Source organism: Amphiprion ocellaris, chromosome 15, assembly GCF_022539595.1.
Source record: "Amphiprion ocellaris isolate individual 3 ecotype Okinawa chromosome 15, ASM2253959v1, whole genome shotgun sequence".
NCBI classification, from domain to species: domain Eukaryota; kingdom Metazoa; phylum Chordata; class Actinopteri; family Pomacentridae; genus Amphiprion; species Amphiprion ocellaris.
The window spans coordinates 30,041,795-30,062,375 of record NC_072780.1 but is presented as its reverse complement, the minus strand read 5'-3'; the positions used below and the strand labels follow the sequence as shown (position 1 = coordinate 30,062,375).

Below are 20,581 nucleotides of genomic sequence, written 5' to 3'. Positions count from 1 at the left end.
TTTGCAGCACCAGTGAAGTTCTCGTTGTAAATTCCTTAAAAATTGTAATTTGCACACATCAAGTTAAAGCGTCCACAACTTTTAACACCACCATCGTTTGAAGGCTAGTCATGAATAAACTTTATTATATGAGGTTAAATCTGGTCATTTTTCATTTAGCTTGCGGTAAATTTTGAGATTATACAACACTAACGGCGTCTTAGGTTTTTTTCTGCAGATAATGTTGTTTTACTGCAGTAAATATATGATGAAGTTCAGTTCTGACTGAAGCTCCCTGTTCTTCAGCCTCCAGTTAATTTAAAGTTCCTACCTTCAGTGTCTCTCTGTGGTCGGATCATTGTGTCCAGACTTCACCCTTCAATTGATCAAACTGTCTCTGCAACATAAAAACAAACATTCTGCAAACATTCATCTTGTAAACACCTGTTTGTAGCATTTTTGCTTATTTATGGAACATTTGGTTGACAGAAAAGCATTGAACCTCACCGTAAATGTTTCGTCTCTTCAGGCACCTCAGGAAAAAATGATGATCAACACCTTTTTGTTTCATAACTTTCTGTAAAAAAAAAACAAAAAAAAAACACCTTCCTGTTGAGTTTAAAGGATGAGGAGGAGGTTTTATCTACAGTCTGTCTGTTTTTTTTCTTTATCTGGGTCAAACTAATCCTTTATATTCTGTAACAGTGAGGTCACATTATATGTTAGTCCATTTTTATCCAATTTATTGAAAGTTTGAATTCATTTAATAGATAATAAATGTTCAGAAACAGTCTAACATGTTAATTTTGTTCCAACTAATCATGGTTTAATATGCAGCTCAGACGACTGTGATTGATAACAGATGTTTTGACTGAATTAGGACACTTTTATTATTAGTTTTGTCTCAGTCCGACCACAGACGGAGGTTCAGTGTTCAGGATTTAGTGGCATCTAGTGGTGAGATGGTAGATTACAACCATCTGAAGACCTCGCAGCTCACGCCCTTCTGTAGACATAAAGACCTCATTCTGAGCTCAAAAAAACATAACTATTGTTATTTAGAAGTGATTTTGAACCAATGAAACCACAATTCTGAACATTATATTTCATTTCTGTCAATAGATCCTTGTAAATCCGACACACTGGACCTTTAAATACAGCAGATAAAAAGAAGTTGCAGACAGAGTTCAGCAAGAAGAGTTTTATTTTTTCTGCAGGGAATCTTTAAATGTTTGTGACTTTAGCTTTATTAAAACAGCATCGCTCCACCTTCTGTATCCTGTACTGAGATTGTTTCTAAGCCTGAACTTTAGACACACACATATGAACGCTGGCCCGTTTTTTCTGGTTTCTCACAAATACTTTTGTGAGGAACTTTGCAGGGTTGGTCAAACCAACACTTCAGGTCAGGAGCTCCAACTTTCTCCCCCATCCTCACACAGTCCTCTCCATTGGGATCTTTCCCTGTCCAGTTGTCCGGCTCCTTGTAGTTCCAGAACTTCAACCTAACAGTAGAAGAACAGGTTCAATAAATCTTGATGGCTTTGATTTAGGAAATGGACCAAAACGTTTTGACAAGAATCAAACCTTTCATTCAGCGGTGAGCCGTCCACCCACAACCATCTGCCTTCTTCTTCTGAGTCTGTCAGACCGATCCAGAACTTGTCCTGATTTTCTTTCATTACTTCTCTCAGTCGTCTCTCCAGGAAACTCTGAACAGGAAAGTTGATGAAAGTTCTGAGACTTTTCCAGGCTGAGATGGTGAAACAGAAAATTGTGATAATATACATGAGAATGCAGCAGAGTTTCTACCTGCTCATCACTGCTGTCTATCTTCACCAGATCTCCTCCTTGACTTTGGCAGAAATTTCTGCTCTCTTCCCAGGATGATTTATTGGTGGTGAAGTTATAACACTTTCCTCCATGATGCTCCCAGCCTGCTTCACATTTTGGACATGGCCCATCTTTGAAGAGATTACAGAACAAAACTGTTCATGTTTGTGTGATTTGGAGGCATCAGGAGGCTTCATCTGTCCAGCAGTTACAGTCTAACTTCATGCATCAGTCAGTTATTCAATCATCATTATTAGAAGACACTAATTTAAGACATCAGCTGTGTGTCACCAGTTTGAATCGCTGAAGAAGGTCAGATACAAAACTAATTTGCCAAATATTGCAGCGCTGTTGTGTTAAATCCTCACCTGACAGACTTTGATGTCCAGCTTCACACTTCATTGTGAGACTTTTGAGATCTTCCTTGATTCTTATGTGGGCAAATGCTGAAAGAAAAATGATAAAACAGAAAAGACACAAATTTGTCATTCACAGATTCCGTCTGACTAAAATGGGATAATGAAAGATTTTCTGAATTGCATCAGATTTTTCAGGATTTTACAACAACACCTCTGAAGTAAAACACATTATTTGGAATAAAGCATCAAAGAGTTTACGTTGAAGCATCTCTTCCAATAAGCAAATAAATTCATTAAATGTAATGTGTAACTGTTTAATCTGCATCTCCGGCAGCACAGTGGGATAAGAAAACTAAAGATTCCCACAAATATTTGCAAGAAACTCTTAGTTATATCTGGAAAATTGTTTGTAAACGCCAGAACTCTGTTCTACTTAAACAGACTGTTAGGGACCAAGCAGCTAAGCAGGGACACAAGAGGAACTTTCAAAGTTTTAAGGCTTTATTTTGCCAATAGAAACTATCCATAGAATAATCAAGATTTGCCACAGATTAAAATACATCAGCAAAGAAAAAAGTATCAACAGAAATTCTAACTCTGGGCCCTTTAAATAAACTGAGGTCAACAAAACAATAATATCAACATAAGTGTGAAATGAACAAACCTGACCTACCTAATGACACAAAAGAGGGGGTATATGTACACATAGGCTAGCCTAGAAACACACAAAAGGGGGATAGACCTATTCCTCACACCGTTGAAAATCTAATTTTGACCAAGTATTTCATGTCAAAAGTATTCTACATGTGTGTGTATATTGTTTTATTGTGACATGCGGCTACATATGAATCAGAAAATATTAAGAGCTGACTTCTGCATTAACATTATTACTCTGCCAAGGAGGCAGAGCTTTGGCGGGATTATGTGACGGTCAGTGTTGGTTTGTCCGTCTATCTGTCTGTCTGTCTGTAAGCAAAATTACTCAACAACAGATTTGGATGAAATTTTCAGGGGAGGTGTCAGGGTCCCTGCCTGGCCCCCCTTCCTGTTGTCTTCTCTCTCTTCTCTGTCTGTCCCTCCTTCTATCCTCGCTTCCCTCTCTTTTCTCTCTGTCTCTTCCCCTCTGCTTCTGTCTCTTGTCCTCTCCCTCCTGGTACCTCCCCCCCTCAGTGCGATGTCCCTGGACACGTTGGCAGTCCCAGCAGATGGGATACAGCTGCAGAAGGAGTGCAGCTGCATCCAATCATGCATCAAAGCTCAGCTCGCCTCACCAGTCTCTGTCATGTCATTGTGTCGTAGTTTCTCTTAGACCTCAGAAATGTGCAGATGTTAAAGAAAACATCTGTTGACACTGTTGCTTAATATAATACAATTTTTTATCTAAAAAGACAGCATCTGATCAGGCACCATGGTTTGCCTGTGGAGAGTTTCCCCAGCTAATGAGTCTCCCATTTGAACAAAGGGCTGGTGGTCATTTTATATCCTTTGGTGACGTATAAGTTCACAACATCTGGTCTCTGTTAGAAAACTTGGTAAAAACAGGATAGAGGATACCCCCCTTCGACCAGACCCCTCGACTCTGTAGGGCCCATCCATCACTATCTGGATGGGGGACCCCTGCATAAACATTGAGTTTCTCATACTGCAAAACACGTATCTCATGTCAGAGACTACCTGTTTACGTAGGGAAAGAGGAAACGTATGTTTTCCCACAAATTGCTGGTCAGATACTAGAACAGACAAAACAGATTCCATTCTACTAACTTATTAAATAATACATGTCTCAGATCAGATACTACAATTGCTTCAGCTTCTCCTTGCTTTCCGCTGTCTGCTTTGGCTCTGTGGTTCCGACTAGGGAAGCGGTTCCCGATCCCTCTTGCCCGCTCAGTCCTGCCCGGCCGCTAGCTGGACCCCTGGACCCCTCCGTAGAGGCCCGGCTCTATCCCGGACCTTCCCTGGTGGCTCCCCACTACTCGATTTGCGGCACCAGCATACGTCTTCCAGACCGCCGGTTTCTGAGCCTGTCTGCCCTCTCCCTGTTAGGATTCTTTGTTTGTGACTTAAGTTGTTGTTGAGTTTTAGTTTTAGCATGTGTAGTGGCTTGTTAGGTGATAATTCTTGATTAATTTAGAGTTCAGCTTGGTTTTAGTTATATTCCCTCATTTCTGAATGGAATTTGGTTTCATTAGGTCATCTCAGTCTGTTTGCATCCTTGGTTCTGTAATAAAGCTCTCTCTGCCTGCTCTCTGTGGGCCTGCACTCTGGGTTCAGACCCTCCCAGCCCATAACAGAAGATCAGAAATGACACAAGGACCAAGTGATTAGATTTTGGCAGTGATGCAGCTTATAGTCTGGATCCATGGATTTGTTTAAGATTTCTGTTTCAATGTGAGATAAAGGCACTGTAACTATGACAACAAGTGAACACTACCAGCTGCCTGCTCTCATGATTGTGATCCTACTACAAATCCACTGCTGTGGACCACAACTTGTTTAAAGAGTTCATCTGTCAGAAATCATACAAGGACTGAGCAGCCTGGGTGGAGTACTGCGCTGTGAGTGCTTTTCTTGTTGATGTTAAAGTGAAAGTTTGGACTTTTTGTATCGCTTCAAAATTTTTTTAAATTTCAGCTCATCTACAATCAGAGATTATTTGATCTACTTGCCTAATATTTCCGATTCTGAATCAGTAACATGATGAGAAAGTTCAAGCTCTTATGTTTAATAATTCTGAGATGTTCTTGTTCAAACAGCCTAAAATTTGAATTTGTAAGAAATCCTACCAAAAATGGATCAATGGGCGATTTAAAAAAAATAACAATCTCAGAAAATATTTGATACTTAATTGTAACATTTCATAGATACCATTATAAATATCTGTAGTTTATGGTAAAAATGTTTCAAGCAAATCAGTGATGGTCGAGCAGAAGATGAATAGAGATAGAATAACTCTAACAATATATAGAATGAAAGGAGGAACACCATCACCACACTAAAGCATGGTGGTGGCAGCATCATGCCTTTGAACTGAGTGGCTCACCCTGTTTTTAGGTAAAAGTACATGAACGAAACTGTCAAAACTCACAGAGACGGTAGATAACAATGACAGCAGCAGCCAGCAGAGCCGAGAGAAGCAGCAGAATCACTCTTTCTGATGTGAACTTTGATGCTCTGTTGGATCTGACAGGACGAGACTCAGCAGCTTCATCTGACCAACATTTAGAGGAGAAACACATGAACAGCTGTATGTTAAAGTATATAGCACAACATCATCTCAACAGAACAGAAGAAACCCACATGAATCACAGTTTATCTGTACTTTTAGCACCAATTCTGGATTTAAAATTTTCATATCCTGTACTGTCACACAGCTGATTTCACCTTATAATAACTGGTAGCATAGTTGTGTGAAGGTACAGGAGAATTTAGGTGTTAATATCCACTTATAGCCAATAAACAGTTTGTCATTGTGGGAACAGCGCAGCTGAATTAGACCAACAGGAAACATGGCATCAGTTTGACACCTTGTGGTTCAGATACCAACATGTTTAAACATCTTCTGTTTTCATGGTCAGTTCCTCATTTTTTTGCGTTGGTTTTATTTCAAACACGTAATTAAAAGATTGACCTTCTTTCTTTCTTTCTCTCATTTGTTTGTTCATTATTTCTCGACATAAAACATGTTTCTCTCTAAAACAACAAATCTGAATCTACTTTCATAAATGAGGTTTAAGTCTGTTGATTTTAGATTTAGCCAGCAGTAAATATTACATATTGACATGACACAACACTGAATGGGGATTTTTTTCTGCAGATAATGTTGTTTTACTGCAGTAAATATATGCTGAAGTTCAGTTCTGACTGAAGCTCCCTGTTCTTCAGCCTCCAGTTAATTTAAAGTTCCTACCTTCAGTGTCTCTCTGTGGTTGGATCATTGTGTCCAGACTTCACCCTTCAATTGATCAAACTGTCTCTGCAACACAAAAATATGTATTCTGCAATTATTAATCTTCAAAAACACCTTTTTGTAGTATTTTTAGTTATTTCTGGAACATTTAGTCGACAGAAAAGCATCGAGGCTCACCGTAGATGTTTCCTCACTCATCTCTTTGGGCGTTTCAGGAAGAAATAATGAGCAACACTTTAATGTTTCACAATTTTCTAAAGAAAGCAAACCTTCCTGTTGCATTTAAAGGATGAGGAAGAGGCTTTATCTACAATATGTTCCTCCTTTGAGAAAAACAAGACATTTATAGTCTGTAACGGTGAGGTCACAGGTGATGGTCAGTTTTTCGTCTGTTAGTTTACGACGTGATATGATACGATACGCTACGGTAAACCTTTCTGAATCCCACACTGGGGAAGTTTGCATTGTTACAACCGCAAGGCGGAATAGTGAAAACATTTAAGAAATATCAGTAGCAATATAAAAAATAAGTACTAGTTCAGATTTTCCAAATTCCTCTGGATGGAAATAACAGTATTCCACAGATCAAAGGTATTGTACAGATATTTTCATGAGTAGAAATACTGATTGAGAAGTTTTAATGTTTCAAAGACTTTATCTATGCTACACAGATTTGTCCCCTTCCGAAGAACTGCTACCTTATCGTGGTGGAGGGGTTTGAATGTCCTTGTGATCCTGAGGACTATGTTGTCAGGGGCAATAGTCCCTCTTAGGGTCTCTCAGGACAAAGTGTATCTGGTGGAGGGACCAGACAAACTCCAGTTACACCACGATCAAGGAAAGCTTCCACCTCGCCCAGCGTAGGGAGACCAGGCCCCCTGCTGGAGCCAAGGCCAGGTAGGGAAACTCACCAGCAAGTGTCTGGTGGCCAAGACTTACCCGAGTGGACACCAAGGTGGGCTGCTTCCTGGTGGCGTAGTCTAGTTGTGAGGAGATAGACATCACCACACTGGTGGGGATGGAACCTAAGCTGGTGTGGGAGGTGGGGCAGGACCGACGAGATATAATTGAGCTCATCTATGTACACAGCAAAGGTGGAACCAAACTCTTGGCGAGGGGTTGGACTATCTCTTTTTCTGGAGTTACCCACTATGAGGTGCTGGAGAATGAGAGGTTCACCTCACTGCGACTGTGTGTTGTGGAGGGAAAATGCTGACTGTTGTTTGTGCTTATGCACTGAACAGCAATTCTCCATAGTTCTCCTGGGGGACCTCAACACTCAGGTGGGCAGCAATGGAGAAACCTGGAGGAGGACAACTGCTTGATCTGAACTCGATTGGTGTTGTATTGTTATGCTTCTGTGCTACTCATGGATTGGTCATAACGAACACCATTCTTGAGCATAAGGTGGCTCATAAGTGTACCTGATACCAGAGTACCTTAGGCCGAAGCTCGATGATCGACTGTCTAGTCGTGTCAGCAGACCTGCAGCTGTATGTCTAGGGCATTCTGGTGAAGAGAGGAGGGGAGCTGTCAACTGATCATCGCCTAGTGGTGAGTTGGATCCAATGACAGGAAAGACTGCCGGACAGGACTGATAAACCCAAACATGAAATGAAGGTGAACTGAGAACATCTGGTGGAGGATCCTTCTGTGGGGTCTTCAACTCCCGCTTTTGGAAATGTTTCTTTTGCATCCTGGGGGAGGTTGGGGACATGGAATCTGAAGTGGCCATGTTCAAAGCCTCCTGTGCAGAAGCAGTTTAGGAAGTGTGTGGTCAGAAGGTCACTGGAGTCTGTCGTGTGTGCAACTTAAAAACCCACTGGTTGAGAAGGTATCTGTCAGGCTTAAGAAGGAGACCTTTCATGGACGGTTGGCTTGGGGGTAACCTGAAACAGCAGACAGGTACCAGTCGGCCAGAAGGACTGCAGCTGTGGCAGTAGCAGAAGCAAAACTTTAGGTGTGAGAGGAGTTCAGAGAGGCGATGGAGAAGGACTTTGGTTGGGCCTCGAGGAGGTTCTGGCAAACCGTTCAACACCTCACGAATGAGAGAGTAAAGGCTTAGTTCAGGCTAAGTACAGCTGAGGGGAAGAACTGCTGACTCCGGACAGGAACATTGCCCAGTGGTGAAAAGAGCATTTCCACGTACTGTGTAGTGGCAAGGCACCAGGTATGGACCAGATTGGCCCTCAGATGCTGAAATCTTTGGACATTGTTGAACTGTCTTGGTTGACATGTGTCTACAGTGTTGTGTGGATATCAGGGGTGGTGCCTGCACAGTAGCAAACCAAGGTGGTGGTTCCTATTTTTTAAAAGCAAGACTGGATGGTGTGTCCCAGTTATCAAGGTATCACACTTCTCAGCCTCCCTGGGAAAGTCTACTCCATGATGCTGAAAGGAAGGTTCTGACCTTACCTTGGATTTAGTGAGAGCAATGTGGATTCCTTCATGGCCATGGAACAGTGGACCAGCTCTTTACCCTTGCACAGCTGCTGAGGGGGTCATTGGAGGTCGACCAACTAGTCCACGTGTGATTTGTGTATTTGGAAAAGGCTTATGACCATGTTCCTCTGTGGGGGTACTGCAGGAGGTTGGGGTACCACAGTCACTGTGAACTTCCATCCAGTCCTTCTGCAGCCAGACTGAGAGCTGTGTTTGCATTCTCAGCACAAAGTCAAACATGTTTCCTGTGGGTGTTGGACTCTACCAGGGCTGCCATTTGTCTCTGATCCTGTTTGTAGAATTCATGGTGTGATATTCTGTGCAAGATGACTGCTCCTTCTGTAGATATGGAGAACTCATTTGAAGCTCATGGAAACAAAACTATTGTGTTTCGAAATGATTCTCCATTTATCCAGCAGTAAATATTATGTATTGACATGACCCAACACTGAATGAGGATTTTTTATGCAGATAATGTTGTTTTCCTGCAGTAAATATATGTTGAAGTTCAGTTCTGACTGAAGCTCCCTGTTCTTCAGCCTCCAGTTAAAGTTCCTACCTTCAGTGTCTCTCTGTAGTTGGATCATTGTGTCCAGACTTTACCCTTCAGTTAATTAAACTGTCTCTGCAACACAAAAACAAATATTCTGCAAACATTCATCTTGTAAAAAACCTGCTTATAGCATTTTTAGTTGTTTCTGGAATATTAAGTCAACAGAAAAGCATCGAGGCTCACCGTAGATGTTTCCTCACTCGTCTCTTCAGGCGTTTCAGGAAGAAATAAGGAGCAACACATCAATGTTTCACAACTTTCCATAGAAAACAAGCCTTCCTGTTGAGTTTAAAGGATGAGGAGGAACCTTTATCTGCTGTCTGCTTTTGTCTTCAACTGAGGCAAATTGATCATTTATATTCTCTTACAGTGAGGTCACAGATTATTATTAAAACTTTATTTCATTTCATAGATAGTTTTCCCCATTGAATAATTTATCCATGTGTACAGTATAGTGTTAATTAAAAGTATTAACCATGTGATTTGTACTTGACACACTCATTTTTCAAGAAACTGCACTTTAAAATCCAATTCCACTTAAAAATGCGTGTCTGTTGATATTGTTTTTCACGTTCAGGCTGTTTTCTCACTTTAAATTTCAGTTCAAAATGATAATTTTGTCAAAGCAGAGCAACTAATCATGGTTTAATACGCAGCTCAGACGACTGTGATTGATAACAGATGTTTTGACTGAATTAGGACACTTTTATTATTAGTTTTGTCTCAGTCTGACCACAGATGGAGGTTCAGTGTTCAGGATTTAGTGGCATCTAGTGGTGAGATGGTAGATTACAACCATCTGAAGCCCTCTCAGCTCACCCTCCTCTTCCAAACATGTAGAAACCATTGTTTGGTTTGTCCTCTCTGGGCTACTGTAGAAATAAGGTGGTTCATCATGTCATGAGCTGCTCCTTCTGTAAACCTAAAGACCTCATTCTGAGCTCAAAAAACACAACTATTTTTATTTTGAAGTGATTTTGAACCAATGAAACCACAATTCTGAACATTATATTTCATTTCTGTCATTAGATCCTTGTAAATCCGACACACTGGACCTTTAAATACAGCAGATAAAAAGAAGTTGCAGACAGACAGAGTTCAGCAAGAAGAGTTTTATTTTTTCTGCAGGGAATCTTTAATTGTTTGTGACTTTAGCTTTATTAAAACAGCATCGCTTCACCTTCTGTATCCTGTACTGAGATTGTTTCTAAGCCTGAACTTTAGACACACACATATGAACGTTGGCCCGTTTTTTCTGGTTTCTCACAAATACTTTTGTGAGGAACTTTGCAGGATTTATCAAACCAACACTTCAGGTCAGGAGCTCCAACTTTCTCCCCCATCCTCACACAGTCCTCTCCATTGGGATCTTTCCCTGTCCAGTTGTCCGGCTCCTTGTAGTTCCAGAACTTCAACCTAACAGTAGAAGAACAGGTTCAATAAATCTTGATGGCTTTGATTTAGGAAATGGACCAAAACGTTTTGACAAGAATCAAACCTTTCATTCAGCGGTGAGCCGTCCACCCACAACCATCTGCCTTCTTCTTCTGAGTCTGTAAGGCCGATCCAGAACTTGTCCTCAGCTTCATTCATTACGTCTTTCAGTCGTCTCTCCAGGAAACTCTGAACAGGAAAGTTGATGAAAGTTCTGAGACTTTTCCAGGCTGAGATGGTGAAACATAAAGTTGTGATAATATACATGAGAATGCAGCAGAGTTTCTACCTGCTCATCACTGCTGTCTATCTTCACCAGATCTCCTCCTTGACTTTGGCAGAAACATCTGCTCTCTTCCCAGGATGATTTATTGGTGGTGAAGTTATAACACTTTCCTCCATGATGCTCCCAGCCTGCTTCACATTTTGGACATGGCCCATCTTTGAAGAGATTACAGAACAAAACTGTTCATGTTTGTGTGATTTGGAGGCATCAGGAGGCTTCATCTGTCCAGCAGTTACAGTCTAACTTCATGCATCAGTCAGTTATTCAATCATCATTATTAGAAGACACTAATTTGAGATAAATCCATGACTTACACACGTGGACAAAATTGTTGGTACCCCTCAGTTAATGAAAGAAAAACCCACAATGGTCACAGAAATAATTTGAATCTGACAAAAGTAATAATAAAGTAATAATAAATAAGGGTACCATCATTTTTGTTCAGGCCTGTTTCATGAGTTTATTTTTTAAAATAATTCTGTTGAACCACGGTTCAAAAGCAATGTCTGATTTTCATTGTTTAATTTTCATAGAATTTTTATTTATTATTACTTTTGTCAGATTCAAATTATTTCTGTGACCATTGTGGGTTTTTCTTTCATTAACTGAGGGGTACCAACAATTTTGTCCATGTGTGTACTTGATGTCACTGTAGGAGGTTGTGGACATGTAGGCTGAACTGTGCTGCATGGTTTTGTTTCTGTTATGGTTGAAACTAAAACATCTGATCAATCATTTGTCATTAAAAAAGTTGAGAAGAACCATGAAGGAAGGTTGAATGTTAACATCAGCTGTGTCACCAGATTGAATCACACTGAAGAAGGTCAGAAACAATCCAAGTTTCTCCAGCATTGCAGCGCTGTTGTGTTAAATCCTCACCTGAGAGACTTTGATTTCCAACTTCAAACTTCATTTTTAGCCTTCTGAGATCTTCCTTAGTTCTTTTGTTGTCAAACACTGATATAAAAAATGACAAAACAAACAAGAAATTAGTCAGTCTCAGATTGTGTCTGACTAAAATGGGATAACCAGTGATTTTGTGAGTTTTTCACAACAAAAGCTCTAAGAAAGTAAAATATATCAGTTGTAGTACACTGGGACAATATCACTTAAATATCAAAGGTTTTGAAATCATTTCACCTTACAGTAATTGCATTACTTCTAAGTAGAACAGTGGGCACTTGCTTGTATGTCAAATAAAAAACTAGCAGTGTAGATATTCTCTGTTACAAATTGAGGCTCCAAAGCAGCAACTGAATGCAACAAAAGTCAGTACATCTTTCATCACTGTGCTGTTGAACATCCAACCTTATTTTTAGTGACAGACTCAGTCCTCCTTTACATGGAGGACACCAACTTTTTGTTCTTCCATTCTTTGGACTTTGCCTGGGGGGTTGTGTTTCTTCTGAAATTATCCCAGTGGTGTTCTGTTGGAATCAGGTGATGTACTTCACCAGGTTCGAGTTTCACTTTTTTTCTTTCTTCAGAACATCTTGTATGATTTTGTTCTCTGGATGGTTTTCATGCTGAAATATTCCTCTTACTCAAGTTTCTGCAGGCTGGAAATGATTTTGTCTGCCAGTGTTTTGGTTTTTCCACAGACATTCATGGTGCATCTATAAATATCTCATCTCATCACTATCCCACCTCTGTGCTTCACTGACAGGACTGACTATGCATCCATGTGGTAGTCCTTGTCAGATTCACACCAAATGGACCCATCAAATGTATCTTGGTGTCATCTGAGCAAAGAATGCGCTCTCAACATTTATCGGGGTTCTTTTAATGTTCTTTTCTGAGTTACTTAGCTCGTATCAACTTACAGTTTTGTGCCGAAAACAGGAAGTGTTTCTTTCTCGTTCTCCGTCTACAGAGGTTAATATTTTGAACTTCCCTTCACACAGTCGGACTTCCACAGAAACTCAGATTTCCATTAATAACCCATGTGTTGAGTCTGAAGTAGCTGTGGTCTGTTAGACTGTGAGAGTAGTTCACTGTCTGTGGAGGTGTTTTAGGAGGACGACCACTGCAGCCCTGATCAGTAGCACTTCGGCTGCTTCTGTACCTCCTGATTATTGCTGACACTGTGGTTCACTGATTTTTAGTTTCTCACTGATGTTCCTGTTTTTTTCCCCCATGTTTGTGAATCATACAGTCACATTATTTAGTTCCAGTTCTTGTCCATGTGGAGCCATGATGTAGGCTGCAGATAGACACAGTCCACAGATCCCAAACTGAAAAAGTTCTCCCATTCACAGCTCATTTTATAACTACTTTTATGCAGTTTGTCTGACTGGAAATCAGAGGTGTAGTTTCTTCTTTTGTACCAGACAAACAAAATGACTTGCAAATGGATCACACAACCATTTTCTGTCCCATTTAACTTTAATCAGCTGTTTATTTGTGTTAACTTTAATCAGGTGCACAAACTCACCGGTAACACCGAGAGCGATGACAGCAGCTGCCAGCAGAACACTGAGAACCAGCAGAGCGACTCTCTCCGAGGTGACGTTCAACTTTCCGCTCGACTCGTCTTCATGGGAACAGTCAGCAGAGGGAGAAGTGAGAAAGAGATAAACAGATAAATATGTGCAACTTGTGGCCACAAAAACAGGACCATTGCACAATGAAGCACACAGACGTACCACAAATGATCAGCTTTCTCCAATAATATCATCTGAAAGAAAATTAAAGAAGACTTTTGCTGCAGAAAATTCTACCAAAATGTACAGATATAACATTAATTTAAAAAATGATGGTCTACAATGTCAATTGCTCTAATTGCTTTTGAGGATTTTATTAAGTTAGTTGTCCTTTTTAATAGATAAACCATCATTTTTAATATTTTTCTAATATATTCTAATATTTAGATATCTTGTTATTTATTTGCCAACATCTATATTCTAAATGAAGCCTCTAATTCAATATGATCCTTGTTTAAATTAAAGTTGAATAAATATTAATGCTGTATTTGCATGCATGCTAAACATATTCACTCACACAAACAATAACGTATGAATGTTTTAATATGGATGTTTGATATTGACTGTTTTGCCAATAACCAATATGCCGATATTGTCCAACTCTCAATTTCTGATTTCAATATCAACTGATACCAATATATGTGGGCTATTTAACTCATTTTAGGTAACATCACGTATCTCCTGGCGTGAAATTAACACATCATGCCTCATTTTATTGTGATGCCCCATTGGATGCATTCTCAAATGCAACAAGGCTTTCAAATGTAAACATTGTCTGTGCAAAATAAGAAAACTACTTCAACTTAAGTTATGGAAAAAATGCCATATATATATTTTCTAATTGTCTCAAACAACAGTTCACACTCTCCCTCTCTCTATGAGTGTGATGAATGCCGGTGAAATCCAGGCATTATTTTGTCGGTTTTCATGATAGGCAAAAAAACCCAGTAACGATAATGAACGATATTACCTTTTTATGCCAGTATCAGGTCGATAATATCGGTGGGCTGATATTATCAGACATCCCTATATTTTAATGTTTTGGCTGCAATTAAAGACAACAAATTTTAAAACAAAGCTCAAAAAAGTACACAGATCTTTACTGTGATTGCTTGTAATAAAATACTAGACAGTATTTTTTAAAAGTACTGTTTATAAGGTAGTATTATTATTCTATTATGGAAAAGTACAAACCGCCCTGTACTGAGGCTTTGATTTGTTTTTTAAAAATGTAAAGAATGATTTTTTCCTGAATGCAAATGAAACACTTTAATATTAAACTTGTGATTTATACTATGATCCTTTTGCTATTTTTATCTGTTTCTATTATAACTGGTAGTATTGTTAATGTGTTTATGTACATATTTGTCTAAAAAAAAACTTCATTTATTGCACTTTTTTGATCTTTTTAAAATAATCTGTTTTTTGTTCTTGTAGGTAGTAAATGTGACATACAGAGAGAATAAATATTAATTCTTACCTTTTATGTGGTGTGTACACAATTAGATTTTGGATAATTTAGCTGTTTTGGGGAAAAGTTGACATATCAGGTTAAAAAGCACACCCTCTCAGTTTTTAAAAACTTAATATACAAAGTTAAACTTTATAAAGTATTGTATGCAGTATGCATACAATATTTTGCAGTATTTTAAAGAAACAAATGTGGATGTGCTGAAGGGAATTCAAATCTTTGAGCTTAAATTACTGTATATTCACACACATAGTGAAAAAAATATTTCTGTAAATGAAGTATGCTGGGTGCAAACTCTCTGTGCTGCAGATACCTGACTGTCATCATTTTATTTATAGGACACATGGTGATAAACATCAAAATATGATTGAACAAAGCTTTAAATAAATCATTAGTAAGTGAGTTATGAGTTACAGCAACATGAGGACAACCACGAGACATTAAAACAGAAGAGTTTTTATATATCTGCCATGTCTTCATAGTAACTTCCTCATTTTCTTAAAAAAAAACACGACTTCTCCTTCTTTAATTTATTTTCTGGAGAAAAAACAGATCCTCCCTTCCCTGTAATAACCTCTGTCCCTGTACTTGCTTATTGGTGTCGCTAACAGCCTCTAATGTTGTTGCTTAGCAGGTGGTACATGTGATGTTTTTTTTATACAGACAAATATGTGATGAAATAAATGACAAATCTGAACTCTTGACCATGACGGTCTCTTCTGAGGAAACAATCACCACAAGTCAACACAAAGTTGTTCTGAGAAATCAGCTTTAAACTGAATCCTCCCTGGTGAAACACAGATATGTTGTGATGTGTCCTGAATGTGCAGAAATCTTTTGCTGAAACTCGTCTGTGCAGTTAAAATTCGGAGGTTTTTCAATTTCTTTCAAACTAATTAAATTATCAGTGATTTAAAAGGTGCTGCATGCAGGTTTTAAGATGTTAATTTCCCAAATAAATGCACGGCAGAAGACTAAAGTCTAGATCCTGCCTGTATGTGTGTTGACTCATGCAAAAAACAACAAAACAACAATAATAATAACAATTATTATTATTGTTGTGTTACTATTATTATTATTTTCCCTAAATAATAATAATAATTATAGTTTAGCAAATATAAAATTTTAAATATGATGATGATGATAATAATAATAATAATAATAATAATAATAATAATAATAATAATAATAATAATAATAATAATAATAATAATAATAATAATAATAATAATAATAATAATAATAATAATAATAATAATAATAGTAATAGGGCTGCACAGTGGCGTAGTGGTTAGCACTTTCGCCTTGCAGCGAGAAGATCCCTGGTTCGCGTCCCGGCTTTCCTGGGATCTTTCTGCATGGAGTTTGCATGTTCTCCCTGTGCATGCGTGGGTTCTCTCCGGGTACTCCGGCTTCCTCCCACAGTCCAAAAATATGCTGAGGTTAATTGATTATTCTAAATTGCCCGTAGGTGTGAATGTGAGAGTGCTTGTTTGTCTTTGTATGTAGCCCTGTGACAGACTGGCGACCTGTCTAGGGTGTCCCCTGCCTTCACCTAAGTCAGCTGGGATAGACTCCAGCCCCCCCCATGACCCTAGTGAGGATTAAGCGGTGTATAGATAATGGATGGATGGATGGATAATAGTAATAATAATAATCCATCCATCCATTATCTATACACCGCTTAATCCTCACTAGGGTCGCGGGGGGGGCTGGAGCCTATCCCAGCTGACTCGGGCGAAGGCAGGGGACACCCTAGACAGGTCACCAGTCTGTCGCAGGGCTACATATATAGACAAACAAGCACTCACACATTCACACCTACGGGCAATTTAGAATAATCAATTAACCTCAGCATATTTTTGGACTGTGGGAGGAAGCCGGAGTACCCGGAGAGAACCCACGCATGCACAGGGAGAACATGCAAACTCCATGCAGAAAGATCCCGGGAAAGCCGGGACGCGAACCAGGGACCTTCTCGCTGCAAGGCGAAAGTGCTAACCACTACGCCACTGTGCAGCCCGTAATAATAATAATAATAATTATAATTAAGCAAAGACAAAACGCAGCGCTGAGATGGCTTTGTGGAGGAACATTATGTGGTAGCTCTTCTTGGTAAGGGTGGGATTACTAATTATCAAATGCAGCCTCTAGTAGACACAATCACTGTAATCAAAATGCATTCGCAGACGGGTAACTTTATTATTATTATTATTATTATTATTATTATTATTATTATTATTATTATTATTATTATTATTATTATTAATAATAATAATAATAATAATAATAATAATAATAATAATAATAATAATAATAATAATAATAATAATAATAATAATAATAATAATAATATCTATTCTTATTATAACAAAGATTATTTTAAAAAATCTCATTCTTGGCATCTTTTTTCACCACTTAATTATATGTATCATTTCAAAATCAAAAATCAAATGTATTTCTTAAATTAACTTTTCAAGTTACAAATATTGCGTTAATAAGTTGTCGATGTAATAATTTTGATTATTGCATTGACTTAAAATTGTGTGTAATTTAAACTCAGATTTGCTGTTTGTTGTTTTAAAGATTTAAATATTACATATTAAAACACATAATTGCTGTTGAAAATAAAATGAAAGTTTAAAATTAGACTAAATGTTTGATTATATAAGCTAAAAGAAACCACACCATAAAAAAGTTAAACATTAGTGAATTAAATCTAATTGGAGCAACTTAATTGATCAAATCTTCATCAAATTAAAAACTTTTGTTCATAATTACAGTAATAGGGCACAAAACAGTTAAATATTCCTGTAAAACACATAGAAAAACTAGTCTGAACAACTTCATTTTTTATGAGTAGTGAACCTGAAAACTTATGATTTTGCTTCTAATCATTAAATAATAAAGGCGCCTTATGATGGTAGAGAAAATCTAATTCATCTAACTCAGTGTTGTTGTTGATGGAACATAATTTCTTTAGAAGTTGTCAAAATTCAAAAACATTGGTGCGAACTGCTGCGTTAACATTTCATAGTTCACAGCAGAGTAATTATTTGAAAGTAATACAGAATGTATGAGGGTTTCACTGCATTATCTGGAGCAGTATGTTTTCCTGTACATTAATAAAAACATTTCCAGAATAATTTGATGCAGAAAAATTCACCAGAATGCAGAAAACTGAGCGATTGATTCTCAAAGTTTCATGTTACCTCAGTGTTAAAACCAAATGTGTCATTTTATTGCATCTTAAATTCCTCATTTTTCTCTGTTATTTCTTTTTTTAGTTTTTTTTTTTTTTTGATAATGTCTGGCTTTATTTGACAGGTTAAGTTGAGGAGCAGACAGGAAAGTAGGAGAGAAGACTGGTGGGAAGACCTGTTGTTGCTTTTAAAATCTTACAATATGCGGTTTTCAAAAATCACTTATTTCTCCCTTAAATGGCTTTTTGATGCGACATGAAGAGATTGTCTTTCTTTTTCCTTGAGTTTAGTATCATTTTATATATTTGCCTTACATTCAGGGGGGTTTCGAGCTTATTAAATGTTGCCTTTTAAAGGAAAAATACACTTTTTCCAGTGCAACAGTGTTAGAAGTTTAAATTTTGTTGCACAGAATATGTATTTCATTACATGCAGTTATATTCATGTTGATCTATTTTAGTGTAACTGAAGAGCACTAAACTATATCTTGAATAAAAATAGCTTCATCTGTTCACCTCATGATGAAATCAAGGCCACAGTTTCTCTTTTGCTGGTTAGTTTTACTCACCAGGCGGCTCTTCAGGCGGCTGCTTTTTTGCAACCTTGACCTCAGAGTAAGTTGTGTCGGCCGATGGGGAAAATGTGTCTGCGGCTGAAACATGAAACCAGATACAGCTCAGTTTGATTTATACAGACTGATGATAAAACACTTGTTTAAACATCCACATTTCTTCCAAAAACCAAGGACCAAAACAAACATTTCTGTAGAGGTTTTTGATAGAAAGCTTTCATATCATTTGCAGACAGACAGACGGACTCACCGTTGGCCTTCGGTCTGCTGAACTTCACATCAGAATACAGGACTTCAGGTTCAGGCATTTTCCTGCTGTGTGACTCTCAGAGAGCCTGAAATGAACTGAATTTAGTTTCACATGTTACTGTCATAAAAAAAAACAAAAAGCAACTTCCTGTCAACATCTGGTCACTTCACTAAATGTTTCACTTCCGTTTTTTAGGGATGAAGCCACAGATAAGATCAGAGTCACCCAGAAAGAGTTGAGCTTTTTCTTTTAGTTTGAGGGTTTCAGATCAACTTCCTAAGAAAATGGGTTCGGGTTATCTTCAGTGTGCTTGTGTGGCTGTATCGATGCTGCAAGAAGATTTTCTGAGAATATTTCCCCATCAGCGTGAATCTGCACCGTCACAGTCAGACAGAAGGAAAAGATATAAAATAACATTTTAATAACAGAAAGTTAAAGTGAGATAATTTAGTCTAATAAAATATATTTAAAAAACGTTTCATTACAAGAAAATATTCTACTGACTTTATTAGGAAGATTTACAATCAAGCTCAAAATTATTCATACCCCAAGCGATTTTGGATATGTCACTTTCTGTTCAAATGTAAATAAAAACTGAGAAATAATTATTTCCACAATGATGCTCTTGTACATTGTCATATTATCTTTTGATAGAAGCCCGTGTCATTTCCAATCCAAAAAAACTTGCTGGTTGAATAAAAGTAACTTTAAGTCAAAATTTGCCAGGGGAATGAATAGTTTTGGGCTTGACTGTATTTATTTATTTACCTTTTTTTAATCAGGAAGTCCCACTGAGATTAGAAATCTCTTTTACAAGGGAGAGCTGGCCAAGGTAGCAGCCATACAAAATGTTAAAGTTATATAAAACACATTCATGATACACAAATAAACAATTAACAGTAAAACAATAAAACAGATTGACAGCTATTAAAAGACATCTCAAGACAAACACTAACATTCCTCCTTCACTGTATTCTTTATGATATTCTTAAACTCAAGAAAGAATAGAAACTTCTTTGCACTGACGGGATTTTTTTATTATTCAAAAAAATATAAATAACTTTACTGATAAACAAACCTAAATAAGATAAAGTCTCATTCACAAATTCGTTTTTATAGCGTATTTTATTCCTGCCGTTGGTTTACTTTATTTCCATCATCAAGAATGACTTTTCACTCCCAACACTGTCTGCTTCATCCGGAGCTTTTAGCTGCATTTCATCGTCTCCACAAGCAGATGGAGCTTTTTCACTCAAGTAATAACAATAATAATGAGCTTAATTTATAAAATACTATCCCAGAATCAGTTTCCAAAGTGATGATTTTTTTGGGTCATTTAAATATTATTTATAGTGTTAATGAACCTTGTCCGTGCTCAAAAAGTGATGTTTTCTCAACTTTGGAGTCAAGATATTCTCTGGAGCTTTTATTATTATTATTTTTCACTAGAACATCAACAAATAGAGCTAAAAAAAAGAAGACAAAATACGACAAACATTATCAAATTAGCAGCAATTAACAGCAACTAGATTGATTCATGAAAGTAGTGAAAAACACTTTGGAAAAATATGACAGAACAGGATGAAAACTTGAAGGATCAAATTGTAAAATATAATAAATATAAATGCAAAAAAAAAACAAGAGATAAAACAGTAATACAACTTGCAAAATCGATTTATAAAAATAAATGTATAATATAATAAAAAAAGAAACAAAAGAAAAAAGAAACCTGGATAAAATTCTGATGTAAGATAATTAAGCAGGATTGCAACTTGTAATATTAGTTCATAAAGAGGAAGCAAGACAA

At 37.6% G+C, this 20,581-nt stretch overlaps 2 protein-coding genes across 2 annotated transcripts; both read right to left on the bottom strand.

The window, feature by feature from the left end:
* Nucleotides 1-1,165: 1,165 nt before the first annotated feature.
* LOC111564506 (C-type lectin domain family 4 member E-like) lies at nucleotides 1,166-6,321 on the bottom strand. Its single transcript, XM_023264129.3, has 7 exons — nucleotides 6,259-6,321; nucleotides 6,082-6,147; nucleotides 5,260-5,382; nucleotides 2,181-2,258; nucleotides 1,792-1,943; nucleotides 1,567-1,691; nucleotides 1,166-1,484 (listed from the first exon to the last, which is right to left on the bottom strand). Exons 2-7 carry the CDS (start codon nucleotides 6,107-6,109, stop codon nucleotides 1,289-1,291), a joined length of 702 nt encoding a protein of 233 aa, XP_023119897.2. The 5' UTR covers nucleotides 6,110-6,147; nucleotides 6,259-6,321; the 3' UTR covers nucleotides 1,166-1,288.
* Nucleotides 6,322-10,173: 3,852 nt separating this feature from the next.
* On the bottom strand, nucleotides 10,174-18,935 carry LOC111564505 (hepatic lectin-like). The gene is made up of 7 exons (XM_023264128.3): nucleotides 18,775-18,935; nucleotides 18,522-18,605; nucleotides 13,231-13,329; nucleotides 11,676-11,753; nucleotides 10,800-10,951; nucleotides 10,575-10,699; nucleotides 10,174-10,492 (listed from the first exon to the last, which is right to left on the bottom strand). Exons 1-7 carry the CDS (start codon nucleotides 18,830-18,832, stop codon nucleotides 10,297-10,299), a joined length of 792 nt encoding a protein of 263 aa, XP_023119896.1. The 5' UTR covers nucleotides 18,833-18,935; the 3' UTR covers nucleotides 10,174-10,296.
* Between the last annotated feature and the right edge of the window lie 1,646 nt (nucleotides 18,936-20,581).

Coding starts and splice junctions, on each gene's coding strand:
- LOC111564506 (XM_023264129.3), bottom strand. CDS start 6,109: ATGATCCAACCACAGAGAGACACTGAAG. Junction 1,944..2,180: donor TGGACATCAAAGTCTGTCAG/GTGAGGATTTAA, acceptor ATCTCTTCAAAG/ATGGGCCATGTCCAAAATGT. Junction 1,485..1,566: donor GGCTCACCGCTGAATGAAAG/GTTTGATTCTTG, acceptor TTCTACTGTTAG/GTTGAAGTTCTGGAACTACA.
- LOC111564505 (XM_023264128.3), bottom strand. CDS start 18,832: ATGCCTGAACCTGAAGTCCTGTATTCTGATGTGAAGTTCAGCAGACCG. Junction 13,330..18,521: donor GCCGCCTGAAGAGCCGCCTG/GTGAGTAAAACT, acceptor GTTCCCATGAAG/ACGAGTCGAGCGGAAAGTTG. Junction 10,952..11,675: donor TGGAAATCAAAGTCTCTCAG/GTGAGGATTTAA, acceptor ATCTCTTCAAAG/ATGGGCCATGTCCAAAATGT.